The 26,020-nt window shown below is 37.9% G+C and overlaps 3 protein-coding genes across 12 annotated transcripts in view; all 3 read left to right on the top strand.

The window, feature by feature from the left end:
* The window catches only part of zmp:0000001200 (dedicator of cytokinesis protein 9), a 69,754-nt gene extending 66,404 nt beyond the window's left edge, over positions 1-3,350 (top strand). For all 10 annotated transcript variants that reach the window (XM_063888684.1, XM_063888680.1, XM_063888679.1 and 7 more), the window contains 4 exons: positions 453-643; positions 758-858; positions 943-1,081; positions 2,230-3,350. In XM_063888684.1, the coding sequence (XP_063744754.1) occupies positions 453-643; positions 758-858; positions 943-1,081; positions 2,230-2,355 (557 nt within the window). In that variant the 3' untranslated portion in view covers positions 2,356-3,350. The remainder of the gene's footprint in view (positions 1-452; positions 644-757; positions 859-942; positions 1,082-2,229) is intronic.
* A 233-nt stretch (positions 3,351-3,583) lies between these two features.
* Positions 3,584-12,226, top strand: slc15a1a (solute carrier family 15 member 1a). Its single transcript, XM_063888666.1, has 23 exons — positions 3,584-3,607; positions 3,875-3,915; positions 4,465-4,552; positions 5,495-5,636; positions 5,893-6,012; positions 6,126-6,225; positions 7,752-7,842; positions 7,964-8,047; positions 8,133-8,215; positions 8,344-8,430; positions 8,527-8,616; positions 8,696-8,740; positions 8,835-8,867; positions 8,954-9,042; positions 9,436-9,517; positions 9,614-9,733; positions 9,857-10,000; positions 10,093-10,139; positions 10,378-10,485; positions 10,584-10,695; positions 11,197-11,334; positions 11,481-11,588; positions 11,726-12,226. Exons 1-23 carry the CDS (start codon positions 3,601-3,603, stop codon positions 11,966-11,968), a joined length of 2,202 nt encoding a protein of 733 aa, XP_063744736.1. The 5' UTR covers positions 3,584-3,600; the 3' UTR covers positions 11,969-12,226.
* Positions 12,227-13,516: 1,290 nt separating this feature from the next.
* stk24a (serine/threonine kinase 24a (STE20 homolog, yeast)) lies at positions 13,517-25,830 on the top strand. Its single transcript, XM_063888667.1, has 11 exons — positions 13,517-14,011; positions 16,663-16,893; positions 18,822-18,878; positions 19,033-19,141; positions 19,278-19,435; positions 20,411-20,596; positions 20,700-20,845; positions 21,856-21,988; positions 22,100-22,168; positions 22,257-22,393; positions 22,768-25,830. The coding sequence occupies exons 1-11, from the start codon at positions 13,970-13,972 to the stop codon at positions 22,799-22,801; spliced, it is 1,302 nt and encodes a 433-aa protein (XP_063744737.1). The 5' UTR covers positions 13,517-13,969; the 3' UTR covers positions 22,802-25,830.
* Positions 25,831-26,020: the final 190 nt, after the last annotated feature.

Genomic DNA, 26,020 nt, shown 5'->3' with positions numbered 1-26,020 from the left:
CCCAGAGGGAAAGTAGAAAAGATAGTGTTTCCTGCATCAAAATCTTACAAATTCCAAAAAGTGATACATTGTTCCCTCTCCTCCAAAACTGTAGACCACCCCTTCCCATTGTCTTCCCATTGACACATTTAAATAAGCACCATGTGAAAGGCTGTCACGTGGAAATCAGTTGTTGAGGCATTACATAACTCGGCAGATAGGTCCTGTGGATTCTTGGAAGATCTTGATTAAATTCTGAACATGTCAGCAGTTTGTCAAGGACTTCTTGTCCTAATCATAGTAATATTGTTTTATCATTCAAAAAGTCCAAAAGTTCAACCTGACGCTCTTATCTTTATTATCTGACAGCTTTCTGATGCACTGTGAAACTGGAGACCTGAATCTCAGAGAAGCACATGCAAGAAAAAAGATTCACAAACTACCATCTTTCTCCTCCTGTTTCTTTCCCCCAGCCACTCATTGTTTTCCGTACGTAAAGAAACGTATCGCAGTGATGTATCAACACCACACTGATCTAAGTCCCATCGAGGTGGCCATCGATGAGATGAGCAAGAAGGTGGCCGAGATCAAACAGCTGTGCTCCTCCAGTGACGTGGACATGATCCGTCTGCAGCTCAAACTGCAGGGCAGCATCAGCGTGCAGGTGCCTGCTTTAAAATGTGTCAAAATATACATGCACATACATTAGAAATACTTTTGTTGTAATAATCCTGAAAAAGAAAACATGACATGACACAGGTCCTGCATCCTCCCTCAGGTAAATGCAGGGCCGCTCGCATATGCACGAGCTTTCCTGGATGATGCATGCGCCAAGAAGAATCCAGATAACAAGGTCAAACAGCTGAAAGAGGTCTTCAGGTGAGATGAGATGTCAACAGGTTATTATGTGCGGTTTTACTTCTTAGTGTATTGTTCATTAACAAACTTCTTTTTGTTGAACAGGCACTTTGTGGAGGCATGTGGCCACGGCTTAGGTATTAATGAGCGTCTGATCAAAGAGGACCAACAGGAGTATCACGATGAGATGAAAGCAAACTATAGAGACCTGGCCAGAGAGCTGTCAATCATCATGCATGAACAAGTGAGTTCAATTCTGCATTACTAATTTTACAACTGTTAATTGGTATGTGTGACTGCCATTCCTTCAAAGTTGATAATGTGATTGATAACATGCCCTATAATAACAGCATTCTCTGTTTTTCTCTTGTGCTGACATGAGCAGATTGGATGGTAATGCAAAAGCACCACAATGCAATAAAGACTGAGTTGTTAATTGTTGATCCAGCCTGACAATATGCATCTGTTTCAGATATTACCCTCAATGTTGAGGGCTATTGGATTTTGCAATGTCAAACTATTACAAATCCTGATGTCAAAGTCACCTTTGACCTTTTTAGACCTCTCGAACATTTCTAGAATCTGTCCAATTGTGTGATTGGCTTAATCATTCATCTCAATTTACCTGTTCCTCACCTGCAAATTGTTACAAGAAAAAGAAGAACTCCAGCATTTGGTTTAAGCAGAAGGCTGCCAAAGCTATTGCCTTTCTATTGAACTTTAAAAGCACAGGATGCATAGATAATATTCCTGAGTTATCTGATCGGTTGACAGACTGGCCTTATCTTGACATGGATGTGATAAATTAAACAGCCTAACATTCCGTATTCTCACTCATTTAACGCATGCTCATCCTCCTTAAGAAAGGTTTAACGTCCTGAATGTGGTGGAAACTAAAACTTATTTCCATTTATCCAAAAATATATTCAGTCATATTCAATATTTTTCCTTGTCTTTAAAGTAAGACTTGATCTGTCTAGAGCAACAATACTTTCTGGACTTATCTCTTTTGATTGCTGACATGTAGTTTCTGCATGTGTGTACTATGTATGCATGGACTTAAATGTATATTTGTACATATACATTTGCATGTTTAAAACGGTGCGTGTACAGTGCGTGTATATTCGTGTTGTTTTTACTTCTGTGTTTTCTGCATTTATTTATCTTCATTGAAGGGGTTCAGAGAATCGAAATGATTTGGATCTACTCCTAACGTGATGGGTGTTTAAATGTGGCCTTTAGTTATTCTGTAATCCTGCTGACAAACAAACAAACAAAACCAAAAGCCCCTAGGGGGATGTAGTAATAAGAGCTTCATATTACAGTAATTATGGACCTCAAAATTGTAACATTGTAAATCCTTTTGAATATCTCAATCTTCGTCCATTCCAGATCAGTCCTGTGGAAGATGGCATGAAGAGCGTTCTTCCAGACTCTCTTCACATCTTTAACGCCATCAGCCGCACGCCAACCAGTGCCACCATCCACGGCATCCCCAGCTCTTCCTCTGTGGTATGATGCTGGTTTAGCCTTAAACTCAGCGTCCGATACACTCGCCAACCAGGCATGCTGGTGATGCCATATTGTCCCCTCTGAACCTGATCCTGCTTCTCTTCAGTCAGCTCAAAGGGAGACTGTAGGAGGCACAGACCACTGACCATACTCCTCGAGAACCATTACCAAGGCACTGGACCTACTTTATATATAAATATATCCACGGCATGGTCACTGTGTTGGATGTCTGTGACAATACTGAGGTGGAGCCTGAGACTAGAGAGGGGTCATTCAGGACAGACTTTGTTCCTGTTTTATGGCCTGAAAAGACTGGGCAGTGTTTCAAAGGAGACATTCCTGTTGGGACCTTTAACATGCATGTCATTACATTACACCCACCACGTCCATTTTATTTTGATAATGTTTCACATTGTGTTTTTGTATGTACAGTATTCCACTTTTATATACCACTGTATTGATGACAGTATATGCTGTGTCAACGCTCCTCTCCTTGTACATGAAGTTATATTTCTACTGAAAAGAGCCTCCTATGACACCTGTTAACATTCAACCTTAAATCACTTCAATGTCTTAGAACGGGAGCATTTTTAAATATTTAAAGCCATTGCAAACAAAATAGTATATTCCACGTTGTTTATTAATGTATATAAAAAAAGGAGTGTGTGCAATATTTGTACCTTGCTGTGTGGAGCTCATACACTGTAAAGATGATGTTCACCTTCTTGCCAAAGCGATGAGGTGTGGAAACAAACACTACGCCTACTGTGGAAGTAATAAGAAGCTTTTACCATTTTAGTGTTTATTCAAATGTTCAAGAAATTGTTTTATATTTGGACAGCAATGGGTTTTTTATTTTATTTAACATAAAGTCACTGTTCTGCTGTAAACAGAGATATTCCCTAATGCTTTTCTTTCAAATAAAACACACTCATCTCTCTGCAATTGTTTTCATGAAATCTGACTTTATTTCCACTTGCATTAAAGTGTGTTTTTTTACATTTGGTTGTTTTTGTGAAGTCTTTATGAGGTGTCATGTATGGGACATAGCTGACTTCCTATCTCCTATATCTCATGTTCCCACCCATCATAAAATCAACGCAGTCAGCAGTGTGGACGACAGATCAAGGTGCTAATAAGAAGCAATATTACTGAAACACTCCCACTCCCACAGTGAGGGATCAATTGGCAACTGCTCCCTGCAGGTATTTTAAAGGAATAACAAACAAGCAGCTTCACTCAAACTTCATCATGACGGGTAGGTTTGCAAACATTTATTTTTGAAAATTTCCATTTATATCCACAGAAATATGTCAAATTGCAAAAGCTTCAGACACCTGACGGACAAGAACATAGAAAGAAACGTGACAAAAACGTTGAACTGCTGCTGTATTGTGTTCTTAATTTGAAACTGAAACATTGGGGGAAATAGCTTTGTTTAAAATGATAAAATAAAGGCTACTGCAGCACTCTCTTTTGGGGAATTACAGCTGTTTTTTTAAAGGTAGTCTAACCTTGTCCACAGATAACGAGGATCCTAAGAAAGGAAGGAAGAGCAAAGGAACGGTAATCTACTTAATTATTTGTATTGGTCGTTGATGCAATTATTTGCTTTTTTATTTGTTCCATGAGTCTAAAGACAGTCCATGAAAAAAGCAGTCGTATCAATATTCCATTTACTTACTGCTGTAGGTTAGTGACTACAAAGCACTACTAAAGTCATTTAGGTATTTGTATTTGTTTAAATGTTGTGCTTATTTAATCTGCAACATTTAGGATGAAAATGTTGTGCTTTTTGCTCCACTTGAATTATTTCACACATTCCAGCTAGTAGTAATATTTGTTTTAAGCATTGACATTTTGTTCCATCTAAATTGCAACAGCAATAGAAAAGTGCTTACATGTTAATGCATTTATGATGAGGATCCTGTCATATAAATTAACATTGACAAGGATCATTTGGCAAAATGAACCCATTTAATTATATTCATTAAGTACATTTAGTTGACAATTTTGTGGTTTTGCTACCTTTTTTTTTTTTGCTATGGTACATTCGATCAAATGATTTTCTCCGCCCCTGCTGTACACCATGCTGCTGTTTCTTTGATTCATCAGAGCAAAGAGGTGTGTGGTTACCCGCTCAGCATCTTCTTCATTGTTGTAAATGAATTCTGCGAGAGGTTCTCCTACTATGGCATGCGAGGTGAGAAAAACTGCGTCTGAGAGCGTTGACCATGTGACTATTTTTGTAACCATGACTACTTATTTTGAACCAAACCCCACTCTTTCCCTCAACGTACCCAGACCTTTATGAGAGCGTTGTCCCATCATAAAACTTCTTCTTTTTTTATGGGATTTGAAACTGTATTGGAAAAAAAGGTTGTAAATTTGTATAACTGTCTGGATATTTGCTTGGTTGAAAAACTAGCTATTTACTCAAGAAACATTTTGAAGGTACTTTTACTTGAGTATTTAAATTGTTCTGCTACCTGAAATAATACTTCCCCACTTTATTACAGGGCAAACTCTGTACTTTGTACGGCAGTGTATTCATTCGATAACACGTTAGGAGTTACTTTGAGCATTCAGATTAAGAATATAAAATATAATCATAAAATAAATGATGATATAATTACATAAATAAAGTATAAAGTCTCAAGACTGAAAAAAAGAAGAAGGAAAAAATGAAATATGTATTTTAAAATTATAATAATTATCCCCGCATTATTACAATATCAGAGTAATTGTAACACATTATTGCATCAAAAATCATAAACCTATAATATTATGTAATGAACATTATTTTTAAATGGGCTTTTGGAAAAAATATTTAATTTGAGTATTGAGGCTTGAAGTGTGTTTCTGGTGCTAACATTTTAAACCCAAACACAATCAGATATCCATCTGACATACCCGTCCAAAATAAAGTAAATAAATCAGATCAGATGCAATCATGTTTTTAATTTGTGACTTTCACTTGAAGCACAGTATTTCTACACCGTGATATAGATACATTTACACAATTTAAATATCTATGTTATTTTTCTGCCACATGAGCAGAAATGTTAAAAGTGGACACTGTGCAGTCTTATCGTGTTGCATTGTAACATAAGAAGAATCTCACTTTTTGCCTGCCTGTCCCCAGCGGTCCTCGTGCTGTACTTCAAATACTTCTTGCTCTGGGACGATGACTTGGCCACCTCCATCTACCACGTCTTTGTGGCCTTCTGCTACCTGACCCCCATCCTCGGGGCCATTGTGGCTGACTCCTGGCTGGGAAAGTTTAAGTGAGTTTAAATACTTTGTCAATACACCTATGCAGGAAGTTGGTGGATAACTATCTCTCAGTGGTGGAAACGGACTTTTCAATTGCTTTCTGAAATAGGTAAATTATTCATAAAGAAGACAAAATATTGCAATCCTTAGGTTTTTAACCCTAGACTTAACTAAGTAACTTATTAAGTAGCTAGACCTAATAGAACTTGACGGGTACTACTAAACACTAACTCCCCGGCTGCTTCTCTTTCCCTCTCCCCTTTGCAGGACTATCATCTACTTGTCCATTGTGTATGCGATCGGCCAGGTAACAATGGCTATCAGTGCAATCCATGACATCACTGACACCAATAGAGACGGGACACCAGACAACATGGCCTTTCATGTGTGGGTTTATTTGCAGCTTCACAACATATTAATGTCCAGCAAGTGGGATTTTGTCAGGCAAATATTAATCACATATTTCAACAATCTCTCTGCACATTCCTCTTCACAATTAGCGTGCTGTCCATGGTGGGTCTCTTCCTCATCGCTCTGGGCACTGGTGGCATTAAACCTTGTGTTGCTGCCTTTGGGGGAGACCAGTTCGGTGACCATCAGGTTAGAACATTTCTGCCTCTCCACTAATGTTTAGCTTTGGCTGTGACAGTGGCAATGTTCTTTATTGCATGACAAACATTTGCGAACTAGATGAAACAACATCTTAGGCTGATAGTGGGTGTGACATGAATTTAGGTATTAATTCCTAAACCCAAGTATTAGATGACATGATGCTGGTCAGGTCTATCCCTGCTTGAAGCTAGTGACTACAGGCTACATTTGCGGTTGACACTTGAATAATGCGCCCAAATCTCAAAATTCCTGCAGTCAAAGTGCTTTTCTGAGGAATGCAGGTGCAAGGGTTTTGAAAATGAAGTTACTGATACTCTTTTAAGTATCTAAATCAGCAAATTATGGGAAAATCTGCCTATATTTCATGCATTTTATTGCTTGAATTTCCCCACGGAGATCAATAAGGGTACATCTTATCTTATCTTATCTTATCTTTATAATTTTCTAATTATAGCTCTAACTATAGACCAGCAATGTTTTTTCAAATGAATATGGATTGTGTTGAAAGGAAAAAAAAGAGAGAAAGAGGACTCAGTTCAAACAAAAGAAAAGACATTGGTTTTTTTTGTGGGGAATGTCATGCCTTATTGTGGTGGGGGTTTTTTCTTGATTATGTTTTGTTTATTTTTTTATTTTGATAACAGTTTTGGTTTTTGGTGGAGGGAGAAGTGCTTGTTGTGTGATGAAATGGTGGTACATAATTGGTATGTACAATGACAAATGGAAAAACAATCCAACATTTTTTTTTAGAAATAAAAGATTAAAAAAAAGACCAGCAATGTCTAGACAGAGATACTTCAGTCTAGACATTGCTGTTCCAAGAGTCATACAGAATAGTATAGAATAGAATAGAATTACTTTATTGATCCCAATTTGGGAAATGTTTATGTTGCAGCAGCATAAAAACAAGCCAATATAGTTACAATACAAAATAAAAAATACATATGTATAGATTTTTGACAAAAAAGATTACAGAAAATATTAAGAGAAACAAAATATAAAGCAGGCTGTAATAGGTACAGTAAGTGTGAGAGGTGTGGAATATTATTAGAATAAGTATAGTATGTAAAGTATGTAATGGTTTAAGTCCAGTGGTCACAGAGAGGCTATGGAGTTATCTTTCAGCCAGAGGAGAGCTGTTATAGAGGGTTAATGCAGTGGGCAGGAATGTTCTCCTGTATCTGTCCTTGTGACAGCGGGGGTGGAGCAGCCTGTTGGAGAAGGAGCTCTGCTGTCTGTCCAGCAGCAGGTGGAGAGGGTTATCCATGATGGATAACAATCTGTTGAGAGTGGAGGACTCTCAACAGACTCTCCACCACAGCCTCAAAGTTGTCCAGTTTGATACCGATGACAGAGCAAGCTTTCCTGAACAGTTTATCACTGGTCTCTTAAAATATGTCTTGGAGGCATCATTTAATATCATAACCAGATATAACATTTAAAGGATGTTACACATGTTATGCAGACCGTGCTTACAACACATGATAGAAGATCACTGACACTTGTCTCTGCAGGAAAAGCAAAGGAGAACTTTCTTCTCTGTGTTTTACCTGTGCATCAATGGTGGGAGTCTCCTGTCAACCATTATCACTCCGATCCTGAGAGGTACAGATCATAAAGTTTATGGCAAACCATAAACATGAGTGCATGTGATAACAGCTAATAACAGTCCTTGAGTACGAGTGATTTGAATTGTAGTTTAATGATTGTTTGTGTGTATCTGCAGCTCAGGACTGTGGCATCTACACAAAGCAGAAGTGTTATTCTCTGGCCTTCGGTGTCCCTGCAGCACTAATGATGGTTGCACTTGGTATGTCTAATTAGTTTAAACTCTGATTCTACATATGGTAAACTAGGCACTGATAATGATTACATCCCTGTGATGCCCTTTACAGTGGTGTTTATCATTGGAAGTGGTATGTACTACAAAGCTGAACCACAGGGAAACATCATGATGTCCGTGTGTAAATGTATTGGGGTGAGTCTGGTTTACAACATTTACATTGAACCATTTTGCATTCATGTACAACAACAGTTCCTTTAGCTATGTTTTCTAAAAATATATATATATTTTATCCCTCACTTACTTCTTCGACTGTCAATCAGTTTGCCATTAAAAATCGCTACAAGCACAGAAGTAAACAATACCCAAAGAAGCAGCATTGGATGGACTGGGCAGAGGAAAAATATGAAGTTAGTTGGATTTTAAATTACTTCTCTAAAGTTTCTAACAAGCGGTTTCTTTAGTGGAGTGAATTGTAATTCATATTCTGTCTCTCTGTGCTGTAGAAACTCCTCATTGCTCAAATCAAAATGGTGCTGAAGGTTCTGTTTTTATACATCCCACTCCCAATGTTCTGGACCCTGTTTGACCAAAAGGTAAGTTAATCTTCTTTTTAAAAGGCAACATCAATTATCGGCTGTGAAACCTGTGCTAAGCTCTGCATCTCTATTAAAGGGTTCAAGATGGACTCTGCAAGCCACCAACATGGATGGAAACTTTGTAAGTTTTGTGATAAAACCAACCACATATACTGTATATTTGAGTCAACTCAAGCAATGTGACCATGTTTTAATGACATGTTTTGTTTCTGCAGGGGCTTCTTGTTATACAGCCTGACCAGATGCAGGTGAGATAAAATGATATAGTCATGTTAGATCGGACAAATGTACAACGCTTCTTTCTTTTTTAAATCTCTCAAAATGTTTTTGAAAGACTGTCAACCCAATCCTGATCCTGACTCTGGTGCCTATCATGGACAGCGTTATCTACCCTCTGATCAAAAAATGTGGTCTTAACTTTACGTAAGTACTGCTTTAAAGCTTTGGGAAATGCTTATACAATAGTCTAGTCTGATATAGTTGTCGTCTGGTTTTAGGATTTCAAAAAACTAATTTATTTTGGAATAGCACAACTTCTCTTTTCTGCCAGTTGTTTGAGGGAACATTTGAAATTTAGGAAAATTTGCTTTACTGATTTTTTGAAAAATGTTGATGAGAACATTAACACATGTGGTATCAAAGCTAAAGCTAAAAAGTATACATCAATAACAGACCAGTGGAACTGCACCTGCGTCTGGTTCAGGCCCCATAAAATCTGCAATAGTTTTATTCCTGTATAAATAAGGAGACCTTTGGTCCTGTAGTTATCTCATATTTTACACACATTACTAACAGGATTTATTGTTAATTCAACAGACCTCTGAAAAGAATGACAGTAGGGATGATAATGGCAGCCATTGCATTTGTCTGTGCTGCTGTGGTTCAGCTTCAGATCGATGTAAGTAGAGAACAGACATTGTGATAATCTCCTCATAAACTGATATATGCATATACATGTAGTGATTAATTTATTTTGAACTCACTCAATTTTCAGAAAACTTTGCCTACCTTCCCGTCAGCCTCCGAGAGTCAGTTGAAATTACTTAACATGGGCAGTACTCAAATCACTTGCTTGTTGCCTGGCAACGAGTCTCTGGTACTTCCTGCAAATCAGGTATGTCCTCATGCAATAACAGAAGTGCTGACTTGTGAAAATGTACATGAAAATCAAAACAACATGTTTATGCATTCATACTTGTACACAAATTATTTCTATGTGACAACTATTGTTTTGCAGGCCAGCGAGAACTTCTTCACATTTAAAGACGATGTTATCAGTGTTAAAATTGTTGGCCCAGAAGTGACAAAACGTATTGCTTTGGTCAAAGGAAAGAGACAGAAAGTTCTCATTCCGGCAAACATCAATAACAATTGGATTTGGGTGAGTTAGAAGCACAACATAGGTCAAACAAAGCGAACAAGAGGACTGGAAATGGTTATGATAATCACCATCCATTTTTCTTATTTCCTCAGACCGATGCTTTGAATTCCAAGCCACAACAAGGCAACAATGCAATCCGGTAAATTGAATTTCAAATGTGTATACTGTCGCAATTAATTGATCAGTTGACAAACATTATGAATCTTTTATTTCTTTTATAATCAATCAATTGTTTTGAGGCTCTTACCTGGTAATCATATTGACAGTTATAGAGTTTCAGACCTAAACTTCATCTGCAGAGTACTAACTTAAAAAAATAAAAAAAGGATTACACTGTTGTTGTTTTTTAATGTTGGCCCATTGTGTACCCTTTACAGATTCATAAATGGAATGAATACAACATTGAATGTGTCGACGGCTGGAGCTGACTTTGGACGAATTGAGCCAGTTAATTGTTCCAACTACTCCCAGATAAAAAATGGAAAGTAAGGACTTTAACATCTTGCCCAATCAGCAGTGTTTCATTATATTATACAAATGACAATATCTTTTATTAACCTGATTTTTCTTGTCTAATGAACAGAGCCATCTTCACCTTACAGAGTGATTCACAGTCATGTGAATACAGCAGGGAGTTTGGATTTGCAAGTTCATACACATTCTTTATCCCCAGCACCTTAGTCATCGGACCAAATGTAAGTTTCAGGATTTTGAAGGCTGATGATATTCTATATTTATCTTAAATCAACAAATCCCCTAAAAATAACAACAGTTTGAGTATGAAATGTATTTTCCTTTAAACCATTAAGCTCCATATCTTTCGAAAATCTACGACCAACATGGACACTTAACATTGTTTAAGTGTAACCACACATGTATTAATCCACAACTAAATCATGTAAAATAGAAAACACACAAGTTAAACTTCAGTAAGTAATGTTTCCTAAAAACTACAGATCCCAGCGGTTATAGGAAAACACGTCCTCATAAACAGTTTAACCTCATTGTTGTTGCCTGTGTTTAAAAGATTTCCATCGGTTGGGGGGGTAGATTAGTTCATTGTTAGTTTTGTTTTTTTCATCGATTTTTCTTAATTATAATACAACAAATATAGAATGAGCCAGCATCATAATCATGGTCATACATATTGCCAGAAACACGGCCCTAAACTGAATGATTGTGATTATTTATTTTAGTGTCAGGAGGCTATTACTGCATCAGAAGACATCAAGCCCAACACAGCTCACATGGCTCTCCAGATCCCACAGTACTTCTTCATAACTGTTGGTGAAGTGATGTTTTCGGTTACTGGTCTGGAGTTCTCCTACTCACAGGTAAAATTGTAGCACTTTATTTCCGGAGCTGTTCTATTTTACAGTTGCATGACACGTAAAATGAAAAGTGTGATTTGATTTGTATAAATAATAGTTTTCCATTCTTTGATTTTGGTTTTAATTCTTTTTCTTTTGGTTTTTTTAAGGCACCTAGTAACATGAAAGCAGTGCTGCAAGCAGGCTGGTTGTTGACTGTTGCAGTCGGCAACTTCATTGTACTGATTGTAGCTGAGCTTGCAAAGCTTCCTAAACAGGTAAAAATTGAACATAAAACTAAACCTCAGAGATATTTTTAGTGGGCAAGTCTGGGATTTGTTTCATGTATTGACAATAACAAAGGATCATTCATCATTAACGTTTATCCTTCTGCTTCTCTCCTCCTCTTTCAAAGTGGGCAGAGTACGTCCTGTTTGCCTCTCTCTTGGTTGCAGTGTGTTTCATCTTTTCCATCATGGCACATTTCTACACCTACATTGACCCTTCAGAAATTGAGGCTCAGTTCATGAAGAAGGTTGATGAAGATGATGACGATGACAAAAGTCAGCGAAAGAAGGCAGAGATAGAGATGGTCAGAAAAGACTCAAATAAAAGTGACAAAGATGAAGATGATCCAGACAAACGTACCAAAATGTAAAGAGTATAGAAAGCAGATAAGACATAATGCACTTATGTCTACTACCATTATTTTAGCATTGTCCATTTGTGTGTGTGTATTTTAAATATTTTTTATTGTAAAGCCCAAATGACTATTATGAGGCATACAAAGTTAATATAATGTCTGTCTATAGTATTAAAACAAGATGACCATTTACATATCACTTGATGTAATTTCTGTTTATATTTATGTAAGTATATTATGTTCAAGTAAGCAATAAAACATAAACCCTGTTAACATGTTTTCATAATTCTTGTCTTTGTATTTTTCCAAATAAATATTGAGCAGTCTCTTAACTTCCCCATTATATCTTCAGCTTTCAGCTTACAGCCATATAAGAGCTATGTTTAGCTAGTACAGATCTCTGATTATGAGACTACATTGAATGCATTACAACATGTCAGGCCATCAACGGTTATCTTTATTTGAGTGTAAAGTTCAATACTTCCTCTATCAAATTGTAATTTGACAACATTATCTTAACTCAAAATACATTTCCCATATTTTTATGGATCTTTCAACATGTACTGTAATGTACTGTAGACTGTTGCTTTTATCCCAAAACTTCAATGATTGGATATAAGTGGGAACCCACACCCCCATATGCTGGGTCTGTTTGGTCCCCACAGTCTTGTCTATATGGGTAGCGTTGAACCTTGTGGTACATAGCATATCTACATTTGCAAAAATCTACCAATTGTAAATTGACAGGCAGTGAACTTTAGCTCTTGGGGCTCATATTATACTTGCATCCTTTTAAATGTTAGAAACCACACGTGAAATTCCAAAAACAGTTTTATTGTATCATGTCAAACCATTATCTTCGAACAAAACATAGGTAGACAATTTGACAATTTGACAGGACAAGCCAAAATCTTAAAAGCTAAGAAGGGGTAAGCATGCAATAAAGGCATACTGTATAAAATAAATGTACGGCTTTACATATTTCGATCACATTGTTATGTTTTAGTCCATGTGATTGTACAATACAGTGACTGATTTGTATTTAGATTTGCTGTATGTTTGGATTTTTGTTGGGGCAATTTGCATTTAACATGCATACTACAATAACACAATTTCCATAAAGAATAAAGAGGTTCAAAGTCAAAAGTGTTTTACAATCAGTAACATTGTCCAGTAACAAAATAATAACAAAATAATTGAATACATACATTCTTGTTATAAGAAGTGTTGTATATTGCTGATGATTTTGTTTTTGTGTGGTATTGAATAATACCTGGCCATGTTTGGAAAAATATTCTTTTGATTTAAGTCCGCTTTCTTTTTTATTACTATTGCATGGTTTTTTTTTTTGTTTTTTTTTTACTGCTATGCCACTTTTGTTGTAACTCTGTAAGTGACCCCGATGTGTAAACAATAAAGGGATTCTGATTCTGAAATAAAATGGGATTTAGTACAGAAAATATATATACATACATTCATAGAAACTTCCTTCCTCCCGTGACGCTTTTTGATTAACGCATGACGACATAATGTACTTTGTACTCTGATTGGTCCTCCAGAAAATGAAAATGACATTAACCAAGATGGCGCTGGGCGACAGAGAAAAGTGATGAGAGAATAGAACAACAAGCGGTAGAACTAAAAAAACAGGGTACATTTATTTACCCTGTGCGACTTTTTTTAAATCAGAGCTCTATTTTGTCATCAGTACACTGTAGAGCAACTGTCGAGGGACCGCACGGGTCTACAGATATATAATTATTCCGCTAACTGTTTGCTAACTAGCTGCTAAAGTAGCTAGCGTAGCTAACGTTCGCATAACTGCGGAAGAGAAGCTCGAAGTACAAACCGACGAGCTGTTGTTTTATTATGATCAAGCGACTCTCCGTTTGATACATTCAGTGTCTTTGATAGGATTTGCACCACATCTTACCCAGGGGCCGGTCAGAAAACTAACATCAGATCAGGAAAGCAGAAAAAGACGAGGAAAGGCGTCATCTTTGCTGATCTGACGCCATGGCTCTTTCCCCTCTTCAGAGTGGACTGACGGGGATTCAGGTAAATATCACGTTTTAATATTATAAGATAACTTTCAGAGTCAAGTTTGTTTGGTTCAGAGCAAGCCGACATTTTTACTTTACGGAAGTTTAACTCGATGCCTGTAAACAACTTTATCTACGGGAACACTGAACCGTTATCAAGATGTAAGCTATCTCCTGTGATATAATAAATGCACCTGTTTGTCAAAGTCCATTATGGACGGATGTGATAAGAAGGCTGACACCTTGTTTAATCTTGTGTTAAATCGTACGTGTACTGAACGGCTGACGGGCTGTCAAACCACAGGTATACAGTCTATTCTTGCTGAGTTTACTCCTAATTTATAAACAGCATTCACTGTAGGCTGAAATGCACATCACAGTTAAAACACAAGTTGATATATTCAACTATTTAGTCCATATTCACTGTTATGTTTTGACCTACACTGCACAACTGTTAATTATACAGTTGATTCCAATTTAATACGAGGAAAATAACACATGATCACGTTTAAGTAGCTGGAAATATCCATTGTGTGGCTTTTCAGTTTAAAAAATGCTTTTTTCAAAATAGTTGCCTTCGTTATTTGTCATCAACTGAACTGATGCTTCACTGTCAGTCCTTGGTGTGTAGTGTCATGGTTCCTGCTTGTCATCTGTTACAGAGCACTCTACATATTACACGTATTGGTTTTAAAGTTACTGTCATTGTTGATTTATCACAAACACTCAATCAATTACTTGTTTGGTCCATTAAAAGTCAGAAAATAGTGGAACAGATTACATTAAATGCTACAACTAATAACTTGTTATTATTATAGTAAATAGTGAAGACTCTACAATGATAACAGAATATACAGCCTGCCTTCCAGTTTGAGAAGCTGGAACCTGTTGATATTTTGACAGTTTGAATGACAAACTCATTAAATGATTCATTAATTATGAAATAGTTGTCATTTAATAATTGATCCACAAATTAAAGGGGCTAATGACTGCACCCATGATATCGGATGACGTCTTATAACATAACCAGTTTACCCCCAGAAGAAAATAGCCTAGTTGCTGATTAATGCAGTACTTCAATAAAGTAATTGTAGTGTTGGCTAATTGTATTTCAATTTTTGGGTTTTTTTTATAGTATTTTTTGTTCAACTTAACATATATTTTTAGTTGAACTAGTCAGGCCTGTTTGAAGACTTGGCACGAAGTAGGCCACACTACAGCCCATGTATGACCTAACCAGTCACATGCATGATTATTCCACTGATTACACACAATACTTCCCTTTCTCTTAAATTATGAATGCTTCATTAGAACATGCACAGACAAATACAGGTTCAGGCCACAGGTTACTTTTCTTGGAAGTGTTTGCAATTGGTATAATGGCAATCCTGAGGGTGTGGTGTGTGGATGACACTACACTACACAGTGGTGGTGGTGGTGCAGATGGAGAGCATCAAACGCATGCTTATAGAGCGATGTTCAGGCAGCTTTAGTTGTTGCAGTAAACCTGCTGACTGTGGATATGGCAAGTACTTTCCCATCATGTGTAGTCCGCGGTCGCAGCGCCCTTGTTGTTTTTCGCATTGTTTCAGGTCAGCCTCGACATTATAATTTTCACCTGGATGACTGACCACACCAGTGTTATGATAGTATTTTGGTGGTGTTGTTCCAACTCTGCTTTATTCTGTGCCGCTCTGTCTCTTTGTTGTAGAGTCCCTTTGCTATCAAATCAGCAGCCACCTCTTTGCCAAATTTTCAAAGTGCAGCTGCTCTTCTCCTCGTCCATATAGGGTTGACCACCATTAGCACTTTAACAGGAAACGGTTCTCTGGGGGGCTGTAAAACAATATACTGCATCAGCCCGCAGATCATGGTCTTAGTGCTGGATTATCTCGCAAATCAAACTCTGGGATTAATTGCTGTAATTCTTTATTATTAAAGCTACTGCTGTATCGTTTACATTTTTCAGATAATATACAGTGTGATGCGGGATTAAAAATGCTATTCTTTTTCAGAAGAGACTGTGCCTTCAATTTGTCCTACCAATGACGGCAATGTAAACACGACTTGGCTAATAATCGCACTGCATGAAGTGAAATTTAACCGGCGAACATGAAGACCATTACTCTTTCCCCGGTGCTCCATGGGGAAATAGGCCATTCAGTTCAGTCAATAAGTTAGGGTGTAGTCCTTCAGTTTCTGTTTAGCCTTTGTGGTGGAGGTCATTAAGCTAAATTGGGTTTGTTTTACATTATCTTGTGATTTAAGTGTTGCTCACTGCCACACAATTTGATCTGAAAAAGTTACAAAATATTAGAAAAGAGTTTGATTTGGTTGAATTGTGGAAAAGAACCAGTTTGTCTTAAGCCTAACCCATACCAGAGATACCAAGTCAGGATATCTTGTTGGTTTCATTCATAATTTCTCCGATATTTACATATTTACTAGACAAAACGATTGATAGCAAAAACGGTTTGCAGATTAATTGAGTATAATGGTATGCCTCCGGTTGCAACAATGCATCATAGTTTGCAGATACGTTGCTTCTATGTTTAGCTGTTGTTCCAACAACTATAACACATGTAAACCTTGTCAGACAGATTTTGGTTCTATGTTAATTAAAATACGCTCTGTTCTCTCTCTCCCATCCCTCTCTCTGTCACACAGAATTTCAGAGCTGATCCAGAGGAGTACTTCACCAAGTTTGACAGGATAGGAAAAGGCTCTTTTGGTGAAGTTTTCAAAGGCATCGACAGCCGGACTCAGAAAGTCGTGGCCATTAAAATTATCGATCTGGAAGAAGCAGAGGATGAAATAGAAGACATTCAACAGGAAATCACTGTCCTCAGCCAGTGCGACAGTCCCTTCATCACCAAGTATTATGGATCCTACCTTAAGGTAAGCTTAAACCTCAGGAACAAGATCTCATTCAATAGCCCATACTCAAAATTATTCGTCAGAAGTATGTTCTTTCAAGCACGTGTGTACGATGTAGGTCAATAAATAATGCATATGGGCAATGGAACAAGCATTTCCTGTGTAATATTGCACAGATTGCTGTTGAACGAAAAGAACTAGGCCAACATTGTGTATATGCTGTAGCTTGAGGGCTTTTTACAGTGCGTTCTGCAAGTATTTGGACTCTGACATGTTTTTTTTTTTCTCTGTATACTCTAGTTTTGGATTTGAAATAAAACCATCACAATGAGGTCAATGTGTTCAGCTTCAATATCAGTGCCTTCATGTGTAAATGAAGTCAACAGGGTGGGAGTCATAGTCTTTTGTAGGCGTATTCATTGGGGAAAAAAGAAGCTTAACAGTTATAGGGGTACAGATCTGGCCATTTTCATGTTTATATAACCTACTTTAAGGGCTGAAAGTCAGTTTTTTAACATCTCTGTATAGTAAATAGGATTTTCAGTCACGCTTCATGTGATAGTGCTTAAGCTGTATCAGACCACAGGAGTTTCAGGACAATTTTGGCCTTATTCACCCCTCCTGACAATTAGAGAATAAACTCATTGCAAACTGCTGACACATAATATATCAATTATATTATCATGTAAGGGGTCCAGATCCAGTCTTAACCCCCTTGAAAACATTAAATATAATAATATATATATATTTTTTTATGTGCCATTGTTGTCATATCTTTGAATTGCAGCAAAAACATTGGTGAATTATATTCTCATGTGCGTGTTGCAACCTGATTTATAAATTGGTTTCAAAACTCCTGTAGTCTGAGCCGGGCTTTAGAGTGCCACTCACAGCGTTTACAGTACTCTGGTACTTAACAGCAGTAAGCAGAGAAGTGGTGGTCCATTACCTCAAGTTATGCTGCAGGCTGAAGCAGAGAATGAATGCTTATTTGTGTGTATACATTTGTGCTGTTTGTATGTATGTGTTTACATTTCTTACAAACTCTAAAGTGGTATCGTTCTGATCAACAGTTTTCTAGTTCCCATCTTCTTGTCAACACTCTGCCCTTTCTAGAGATCACATAGGAGAATCAAGAATTGTTGCCAGTATAAGGAGATTCTTTTTTTACGATGTGCCTTTCAACCCCAAGAAATGATCCTTTTTTCCAATTGTTTTGTTTAAGGTCAAAGTAATCCTAATAGTTGTCTGATTGGTGGGTTCTGTACTAAGCACACAGGAACTGCTAGTAGCTCATCCTGGATACTTTATTGTTGCTGTCAGATAATGTTTATTAAGGGAGTGTCAGGTTTCCCCCCCCCCGTATCCCAGGCAACATTATATTTTGAAAGTATTCTGTGTGCGCCTGGAAATCTCACCAAACAAGCGTGCCACATCCAGTGAGTGACAGATGTTGTTTATTCTCAATGTTGCACTTGTGCACGAAACAGGTGCTGCCCAAGTGTTTTGTGCACAACTGAATCAGACAGCTGAGATGTGTCTAGTGTTTTTCAAGACAGGATTCACTCCAACTAAAGTCAGTCTGTAGAGGAGTGCCCAAGACAATGCCTACTTTAAAACATCTTGCTTTAGAATCCAATATTCCTAAGCTTTGATTCAGTTAACACATTGTTTATAATGTGATCTGTATTTCACAATAAAAGCACAGCTGTGATTGTTGAATTTAATTTGAGGTTTTTGATAACAAGGTAAATCATTGATAAGCAGCATTCCTTCGCTGCCAAAAAAGGTTAAATATTTTTTAATTAATAGCGTTGGTGACGCCACTGTATTGCTATCTGTATATGATATGTACTTTTAGCATTAGATTAGAAAGATCTCCAAATGTCAAGGTCCAATCTTTATTAAATCTCTGTTCTATCTGACTAAACTCCTGTTTTATTTTTCAGGGTACAAAATTATGGATTATTATGGAGTATTTGGGTGGAGGATCAGCCCTGGATTTGGTAAGTCTATATTACAAAATAAATGAATGACCTTTCTGAAGATGATCACAATTGCTTTGCAGGCCATTATGACAATTCTCTTTGTGTAAAAGCTGTGCTATCTATCTTTCAAAGATGGTCACCTTTTCATCCTCTAATTTATCCCTTCTTCTAGTTGGAACCAGGAGCATTGGATGAAACACAGATTGCAACAATTCTGAGAGAGATCCTGAAAGGTCTCGAGTATCTGCACTCTGAAAAGAAAATCCACAGGGATATCAAAGGTACCACCGGCTCATACCATTGCCCTGTTTCAGCGAAAGTCGTGTTTATTGGTTTAATCACCAGCTGTATGTGTGTAATCAGGCCCCAAAAACGAATCATGGGTGTGATATTTTTATCCTTTTGCTTTGATTTCAGCCGCCAACGTGTTGATGTCAGAACAAGGCGACGTGAAGCTGGCTGACTTCGGAGTGGCGGGCCAGCTGACCGATACCCAGATAAAACGAAACACATTCGTTGGTACTCCTTTCTGGATGGCACCTGAAGTCATAAAGCAATCGGCCTACGATTCAAAGGTCAGAATGATCGCAGCTTGTGTTCGTATCACAGGTTAGAGTTGAAAAGCCCCAATAAAATCTAGTTTTTGGGAGAAAATGCTGTAATTGACAACTATACATTCTTAATGGCGATACATTTTAAGCGTATAAGGTCATTTTTTCTTTCATTTTGTACCAAAACAGGAAGATTCGTAGTAACATTAACAAAGTGTTGGTGAGTCGGACAGCTGAGTCACAAAAGATTAGTGAAGGTTTAACAGATGGCTGTGTGGACTGAACATCTGGAGTCATGGGAGTTTTTCATTTTCCTCGTCAAGCGAGAGGGGACAGGGAGAGCATAAAGACAACAGGCTTATTCAAATGTTTATGGAGTTTGTATTATTCAAATCAACACATGATGTGTATCAAAGCTGCTTAGTGATTCTCATAGGTATGCACATTTTAGTTGCTATTTAAAAAAAATCATGTTACAGAGGTCATGTTGTGAACAAGATAGAAAAGTGAGCACATGTGGGAGAGTAAGTAAAACCCAAACTATGCTCTGTATTAAAAAGGTGTGTTATTGCTGTTGTCACACCCAGGGAAACCATAATGCTGTGAGTGTGAACAGTTGGCATCAATAAAATCAAACTTCCGTCAGAGAGTGTTGAAGAACATTATCTGTGTGAAAAAACTGACAGAGGATTGGTACATTTCTCCTTGTTTTCAATGCTCTGGGTAGTGCTGTGTGCTAAATCTTTTTTGAGACTGTTTTTGTAGACTAGAAATGACCAAATATATATTTTTGGAAGAACCGTAACAAGAGTCAGTCAACACAACCGCTATGTAGTGTCTAGAGTTTGCAGAGCTTCCTCAAATACACCCATGCTGCTTTAGTCAGTCAAGTCATTTCACACAGCACTGGTCAGTGTGGGTATTTTTGGGCAAATATGTGAGATTCTTCTGCTTTCTTTTTTTAACATGATCTTTTCTGTCAAATGTCTTGTATTATAGGCAGACATCTGGTCTTTAGGAATAACAGCAATAGAGCTGGCCAAAGGAGAGCCGCCGCACTCTGAGCTGCACCCTATGAAGGTCTTATTCCTCATCCCAAAGAACAACCCACCGACACTGGAAGGAAACTACAGCAAACCACTGAAAGAATTTATTGAAGCCTGCTTAAATAAGGAGCCTAGCTTTGTAAGTTTATAAAAACCCTTGTTCGTGCCGGTATGAGTGTTAGTGCACACAATCATTTTCATATTAACCGTTACTATGTTTGTTTGCTCTGTTCTCCTTTTAGAGGCCAACTGCCAAAGAGCTGTTAAAACACAAGTACATTGTAAGGCATGCCAAAAAGACGTCCTATCTGACGGAGCTGATTGACAGATACAAGAGGTGGAAGTCAGAGCAGTCTCGGGAAGCGTCCAGCTCCGATGATTCTGATGAGTAAGTTGTCTGCACCCATCAACATCCAGTTTATGGCAAGACAGGTTTATTTATACAGCACATTACAACACCTTGCAATTCAAAGTGCTTCACTAAAACTCTCTCAGCTTGAAGAAATAGTGGAGAATGCACATTTAAAAAAGCAAAACTAGAATAAGACCGGTTTAAATACACGAATTTTAAAAAACCAAGAAAGGTCTTCAGCCTTAACTTCAGCGTTACTAACGAAACTGCAGTTTTCTAAGATAAGATATACTTTATTGAACCCAAATTTGAAAAAAATTCGTTGCAGCAGCATTTACCAAAGTATTGCATATAATTAGAAATTAAAAGTGTAGAAAATAAACAATAATACAATTGTAATATCTCAAAATAGACAATAAAACAGAAGGGAAAATGTAAAAATGTACCAGCAGTGGCTCAGTCAGTCCAGCAGTGGCTCAGTCAGTAGGGGCTTGGACTGGGAATCGTAGGGTCGCCGGTTCAAGTCCCCGAACAGACTTGAAATATGGAAAGTGGACTGCTACTTGGAGAGGTCCCAGTTCACCTCCTAGGCCCTGCTGTGGTGCCCTTGAGCAAGGCACCGGACACCTCCAATCCCCCCTCCCCATTGCTCCCCGGGCGCTGCACGATAGCTGCCCACTGCTCCTAGTACTAGGATGGGTTAAATGCAGAGGACTAATTTCACTGTGTGTGCTCTGCTGTGTGCATGCATGTGACAAATAAAGAGGGTTTCATCCTCCGATTCTATCTATCTATCTATGAAGATAAAAAGCTGTAAACGATCTGCCTATCAAAGGGCCAAATTAAAGCTAACACAACATAAAAGAAGGATATTTTTTACATTTAGTGTTTTAAGAATGGCATATTAAATTCAATATAAATGTAAAATGCACAGTGTGAAGGAGTTGGTTTTCTTCTCGGAGTTTGATCCAGATATATGGAGCTTTAAAATTGAGCAATATTGGTAGTACACTAATGATGATCCTAAAAATGCTGTGTCGCTGCAGGGAGCAAAATGGCCAAGCTTCTGGAGGAGATGACGCTGGCAATGATGACTGGATCTTCAACACCATCAAGGAGAAAGACCTCAAGAAGTATCAGAACGGTGCAGCACAGCCTGCAGAGCTGGAAAAGAAAGAGGTGAGGCTATTGTGAAGAAGAAGTATTGAAGTTGTTGTTGAGCAAGTCTTTTCTGTGTCAACGGTGTCTAAAATGTTCCCTTTGAATTTTAAAACCATCTTTCTTTAACAGGTGCAGGAGAGTCCAAAGAGGCCTTTGTCACAGAGCTTATCAACGATTTTCTTGCCAGTGTTCACGGAGGTAATGGCTCTAACAAGTTATCCATGGTTAACAAATAAATTGGAAGTTCATTTTTCATAGTTTTTTTTATATGATGTCCTTGTTGCAGTTGAAAGAAAAGAGCGAGAACCGTAACGGCAAGCCAGAGGCAGCCGAGGAGCTGCGAGAGGCCATTTACCTGGCAGAGGAAAAGCACCCAGGCATCTGTGACTCTCTTGTAGCTGAACTAGTGCAGAGACTTCAGAGGTAATCAGGGCTCACAATATCTCTTCACATATTCTTTCAAAGCATGTATGTGTTCAAATTCAAATGGAACATTAAGGCCATCTATTGGTCAATCACTCAAAGACTTTGGTCTACAGGGAAGTAAAGGACAAAGCACATAGGCATAGTGAAATGCCTATATATTTTCATCAATACATACATTAGCTGTGTGGGTTTAGTTAGATAACCATACACTTGAATCCTAAGCCCTTTGAATTTTCTACTCCCCGACACGGCCATGTAAACGGAAACAGGAAGTAGCATTAAGGGAAAAAAATGTTTTAACCGTACAGTATATGAAGGTGTTTTCTTTATTCTATGACACATTGACATATTTTATCCCCGATGTTTGTCAGGTTTTCTGTGCCACAGGCAGCTGCCAGTCACTGAGAGGGGCTCCACCCAGCTCCACTCTTATTTCCCACCCTGGTGGCAGCAGTCAGATCTTTCCCTCTGACCTCCACAGCCTGGATGAAGTCTCCCGGGAAGGTCTCCATCACCCATTTGCCTGAAGCAAATCCTGGCCTACTTAATGTCTGTTTATATGCTAGCACATCACCAGAGGGTCCTATTAAGGACAGTCAGTGGCCAGCCACTCTGCTGCTTCCATGACTGCCACCTGCTGTAAGATGTCCCCTCTCAATACCTCCTTCACATTTTGTTTTTGTTTAATGATGGAGTCAGCTCTCTTTCTGCAAGGACTCTTGAGTTATTGGTTTTGGTGAGTTTGTGGCTTTTTCACAAAGGTTTACACTCAGCATCCTTCTGGAGAGAGTACCTTGCTTGATTAACTGTGTGCATGTGTGTGTGGCTGTGCGAGATATCCTGTGAAATGTGTGGTGAAGAGTGACGAGTGGGGTGAAGCATTCTTTTGAAAAACTCAGGTATCCTGCTTTAAGTGGATTGGTTCCTCTGGGAGACGGAAAGAGCTCTAGGGTGGTTGTACAGTCTTGTAAATAAGCTAATTTCTACAGATTCATGAAAAAATAATGGAGTGTTTGTAATGGAACCACTGTGTACAAATGGCCAAATGCAAAATGTAGATAATGGTTGTGAGGTAAATATTTTGAGAGACTAAAATGGCCATACATGAGATTGCCTTGCCTTTCTACTTGTTCTTTTGTATATCAGTCTATGATTTCTCCAGCTGTAAAACTTTTGAAATACTCATCCAGTGAATGAAAATGTCTGCCCTCTATCATGTTTTACTTTTGATTTATTATATATTTCCTAATTCTCTTTAACCTTTTGGTTTCGCACTCGATGCTGTGGCTTTAATATTGTTGGAGAATGTAAAAAACAAAAGGCTGTATCTATAAAGCCCCCCCTGCCAGTTTTGAACACTGGATGCTCAGTTACCAGCCCCGATGCCACAAGGCGTCGAGTCGTGTTGGTTTGTTGGACTTTGCCTCATCCCTTCTTTTTTTTTGCTGTGTGTTTCGACTGGTTAGACAAACTGAGGTTTCGTCCATTCATTCCATTAACAGGGCAATGCCATCATCTAGTTGATAAAAACGCAGACTCTGTTAGTCTTCCTAGGAGCTGCACTGGTACTATCTATCTCCTCAGCGTACCTACAGCTTTAATTGCACTTCAAGTATAAATGCCTTTTGACTATAAACAAAGTAGCCATAAAACAGTAGCACGAGACTTAAAGTATTTTGCAGGTATGCTGTCTGGGATGGAAAAAAGTCCACCTGAAGTCTCACAGCTTGGGCTCTGGAGTTGGTCATGCAGTGTAATATTTGCCTGGCTCTATCTTTCCATTTGGACTCCTGAGAGGTTTTTCAGTTGTACAGTAAATGCATATAGACAAAGACTTCTCACATAGTAGGTAACACTGCTGTCAGATGTACATATTAACATAAAGCCACAAGGTGTTCAGAGACCAGCGGCACTGCTTCTACTTGTGTTACCGTAGTTTAAAAGGAATGTGCATGATAGAATAACAGTAAAAAGCCTATTGGTTGGCCCGAGCAGTATGCGTTGTAGCACACTGCTGCGGGACTGGAGGAATGTTGAGTCCCCCCGAATGGAGTCGAATCAGCCTTAGAGTATTTGTGATGAATGGGATGAATAGTATCAGCTTTAAAAATGTTAGATCCGGTGCTTTTGTTGGTTTTTCTTTGTCCCCTCCCTTCCTGCTCCTGCATTGAAATGCATATGCAGCAATACTTTTAAACGACAAATGATAAAAGATCAAAAATAATGTATTTAATTCCTTGCCAGTATGATGCATGCATGAACAAATTACATATGTTTTCCATCTTCTCTGACTAGAGGAATTTCACGATTCTTATGAAGTCAGATGATATATTTTTTTTGCTATGGGCAATACACGGTACAACATAAAACAGGGCAAGTTTAAGAGAGAATTCAACATTTCAGAAATACAATTGTTTGTTAAATATATGGCTATGTCGGGTAGTTTAGCACAAAGGGTGGAACAGTTAGCTCTGTCCAGAGGAAACAAGTCCAGCACCTCTAAAGGTCAATGATCAACATGCTATATGTTGTGTGTTTTATTCATACAAACCCTGAAGTGTAAAAGGATAGTGTGGTAACTTAGAAGAGGTTTTCCTACTGGACTGTTTCTTGGCTTGGACCAGTAAATTCCTAGAATCTCAACTGGTAGCCGAGCAACAACAGTATTGCAGACGTGTTGCTGTAGCTTTATATTTCCTGTAACTCCACCAGTAGGCAAATGAAAGTGTTTCGCATAATGTCAAATGATTCATTAGATTCTCTTCTTCTGATTTCCCCCCCCCCCACACTTTAATGAGTAAAAGTCAAATCTAGAAAAGATACCAGACTCAATGATTTCCATTCTCACTCTTTTTTCCTTTGTATTTTAACTCTTCTGTAAAAACAATTCTCAGCTCTCCATTCAAACTTCTCATGTGAAATGTGCCATGTGAGCCCTCCATCCAAAACAGACACATTCAATACATTTTGCACCTTCTACAACGTCTTTTACGACCCTTTATCTCAAATGTGTGGCACTTTGCAGACTTGTTTTGTTTTTTAAAAATGGTACTTTAAAAAGCTACATCATTATGTCGCAATTACATTCGTTTAATTTTCTTTCCCCTCCCTGGTATGTTGATGTATGGCAATAAAGCAGTGTGAACGCCAGGAGTAATTTCTTAGCACAAGTAGGCATATATTCTATTAAACTATTTTTGTAACCCAAAAGAGCGGTATTATGTAATAGAGGGAGTCAGTTTTGGTTCTGTGATGTGTTAAAGTTTCAGTAAACACTGGATAGCACTCACTTAAAATGTGCATTTCATTTAGTGTGACTTTGCTGACAGTTTATAGTCCAGTATACATGTTTGCTAATTCAGGGCAGTGCTGTTGGGTTTATTGAAAGTTGTCAAATGATTAAGGATTCAAATAAAAATCAAGTACAAATTTGATACAGTTTTGCCTTGTTTGACTGAGTCCTACATCTAAACATGACCTGTTCATCCTACACTGAAACATTGACCTTAATTAAATGTATTATATCAATAGTTTTCACATAACTTTATTAGGTTAGTTAAAAGCAATAATATTAAGTTGAACCTAATGTTTTATTAAAACTTAATATTATTGCCTTCAACCAAC

The sequence above is a fragment of the Eleginops maclovinus genome, chromosome 7 (assembly GCF_036324505.1).
Source record: "Eleginops maclovinus isolate JMC-PN-2008 ecotype Puerto Natales chromosome 7, JC_Emac_rtc_rv5, whole genome shotgun sequence".
Taxonomy (NCBI): Eukaryota; Metazoa; Chordata; class Actinopteri; order Perciformes; family Eleginopidae; genus Eleginops; species Eleginops maclovinus.
Note: the sequence above shows the minus strand (reverse complement) of the source record. Positions and strands in the feature narration are given on the sequence as shown.

Coding starts and splice junctions, on each gene's coding strand:
- slc15a1a (XM_063888666.1), top strand. Junction 9,518..9,613: donor TGGTTCAGCTTCAGATCGAT/GTAAGTAGAGAA, acceptor CTCAATTTTCAG/AAAACTTTGCCTACCTTCCC. Junction 11,335..11,480: donor TGGAGTTCTCCTACTCACAG/GTAAAATTGTAG, acceptor GGTTTTTTTAAG/GCACCTAGTAACATGAAAGC.
- stk24a (XM_063888667.1), top strand. CDS start 13,970: ATGGCTCTTTCCCCTCTTCAGAGTGGACTGACGGGGATTCAG. Junction 16,894..18,821: donor ATTATGGATCCTACCTTAAG/GTAAGCTTAAAC, acceptor TTTATTTTTCAG/GGTACAAAATTATGGATTAT. Junction 19,436..20,410: donor AATCGGCCTACGATTCAAAG/GTCAGAATGATC, acceptor CTTGTATTATAG/GCAGACATCTGGTCTTTAGG.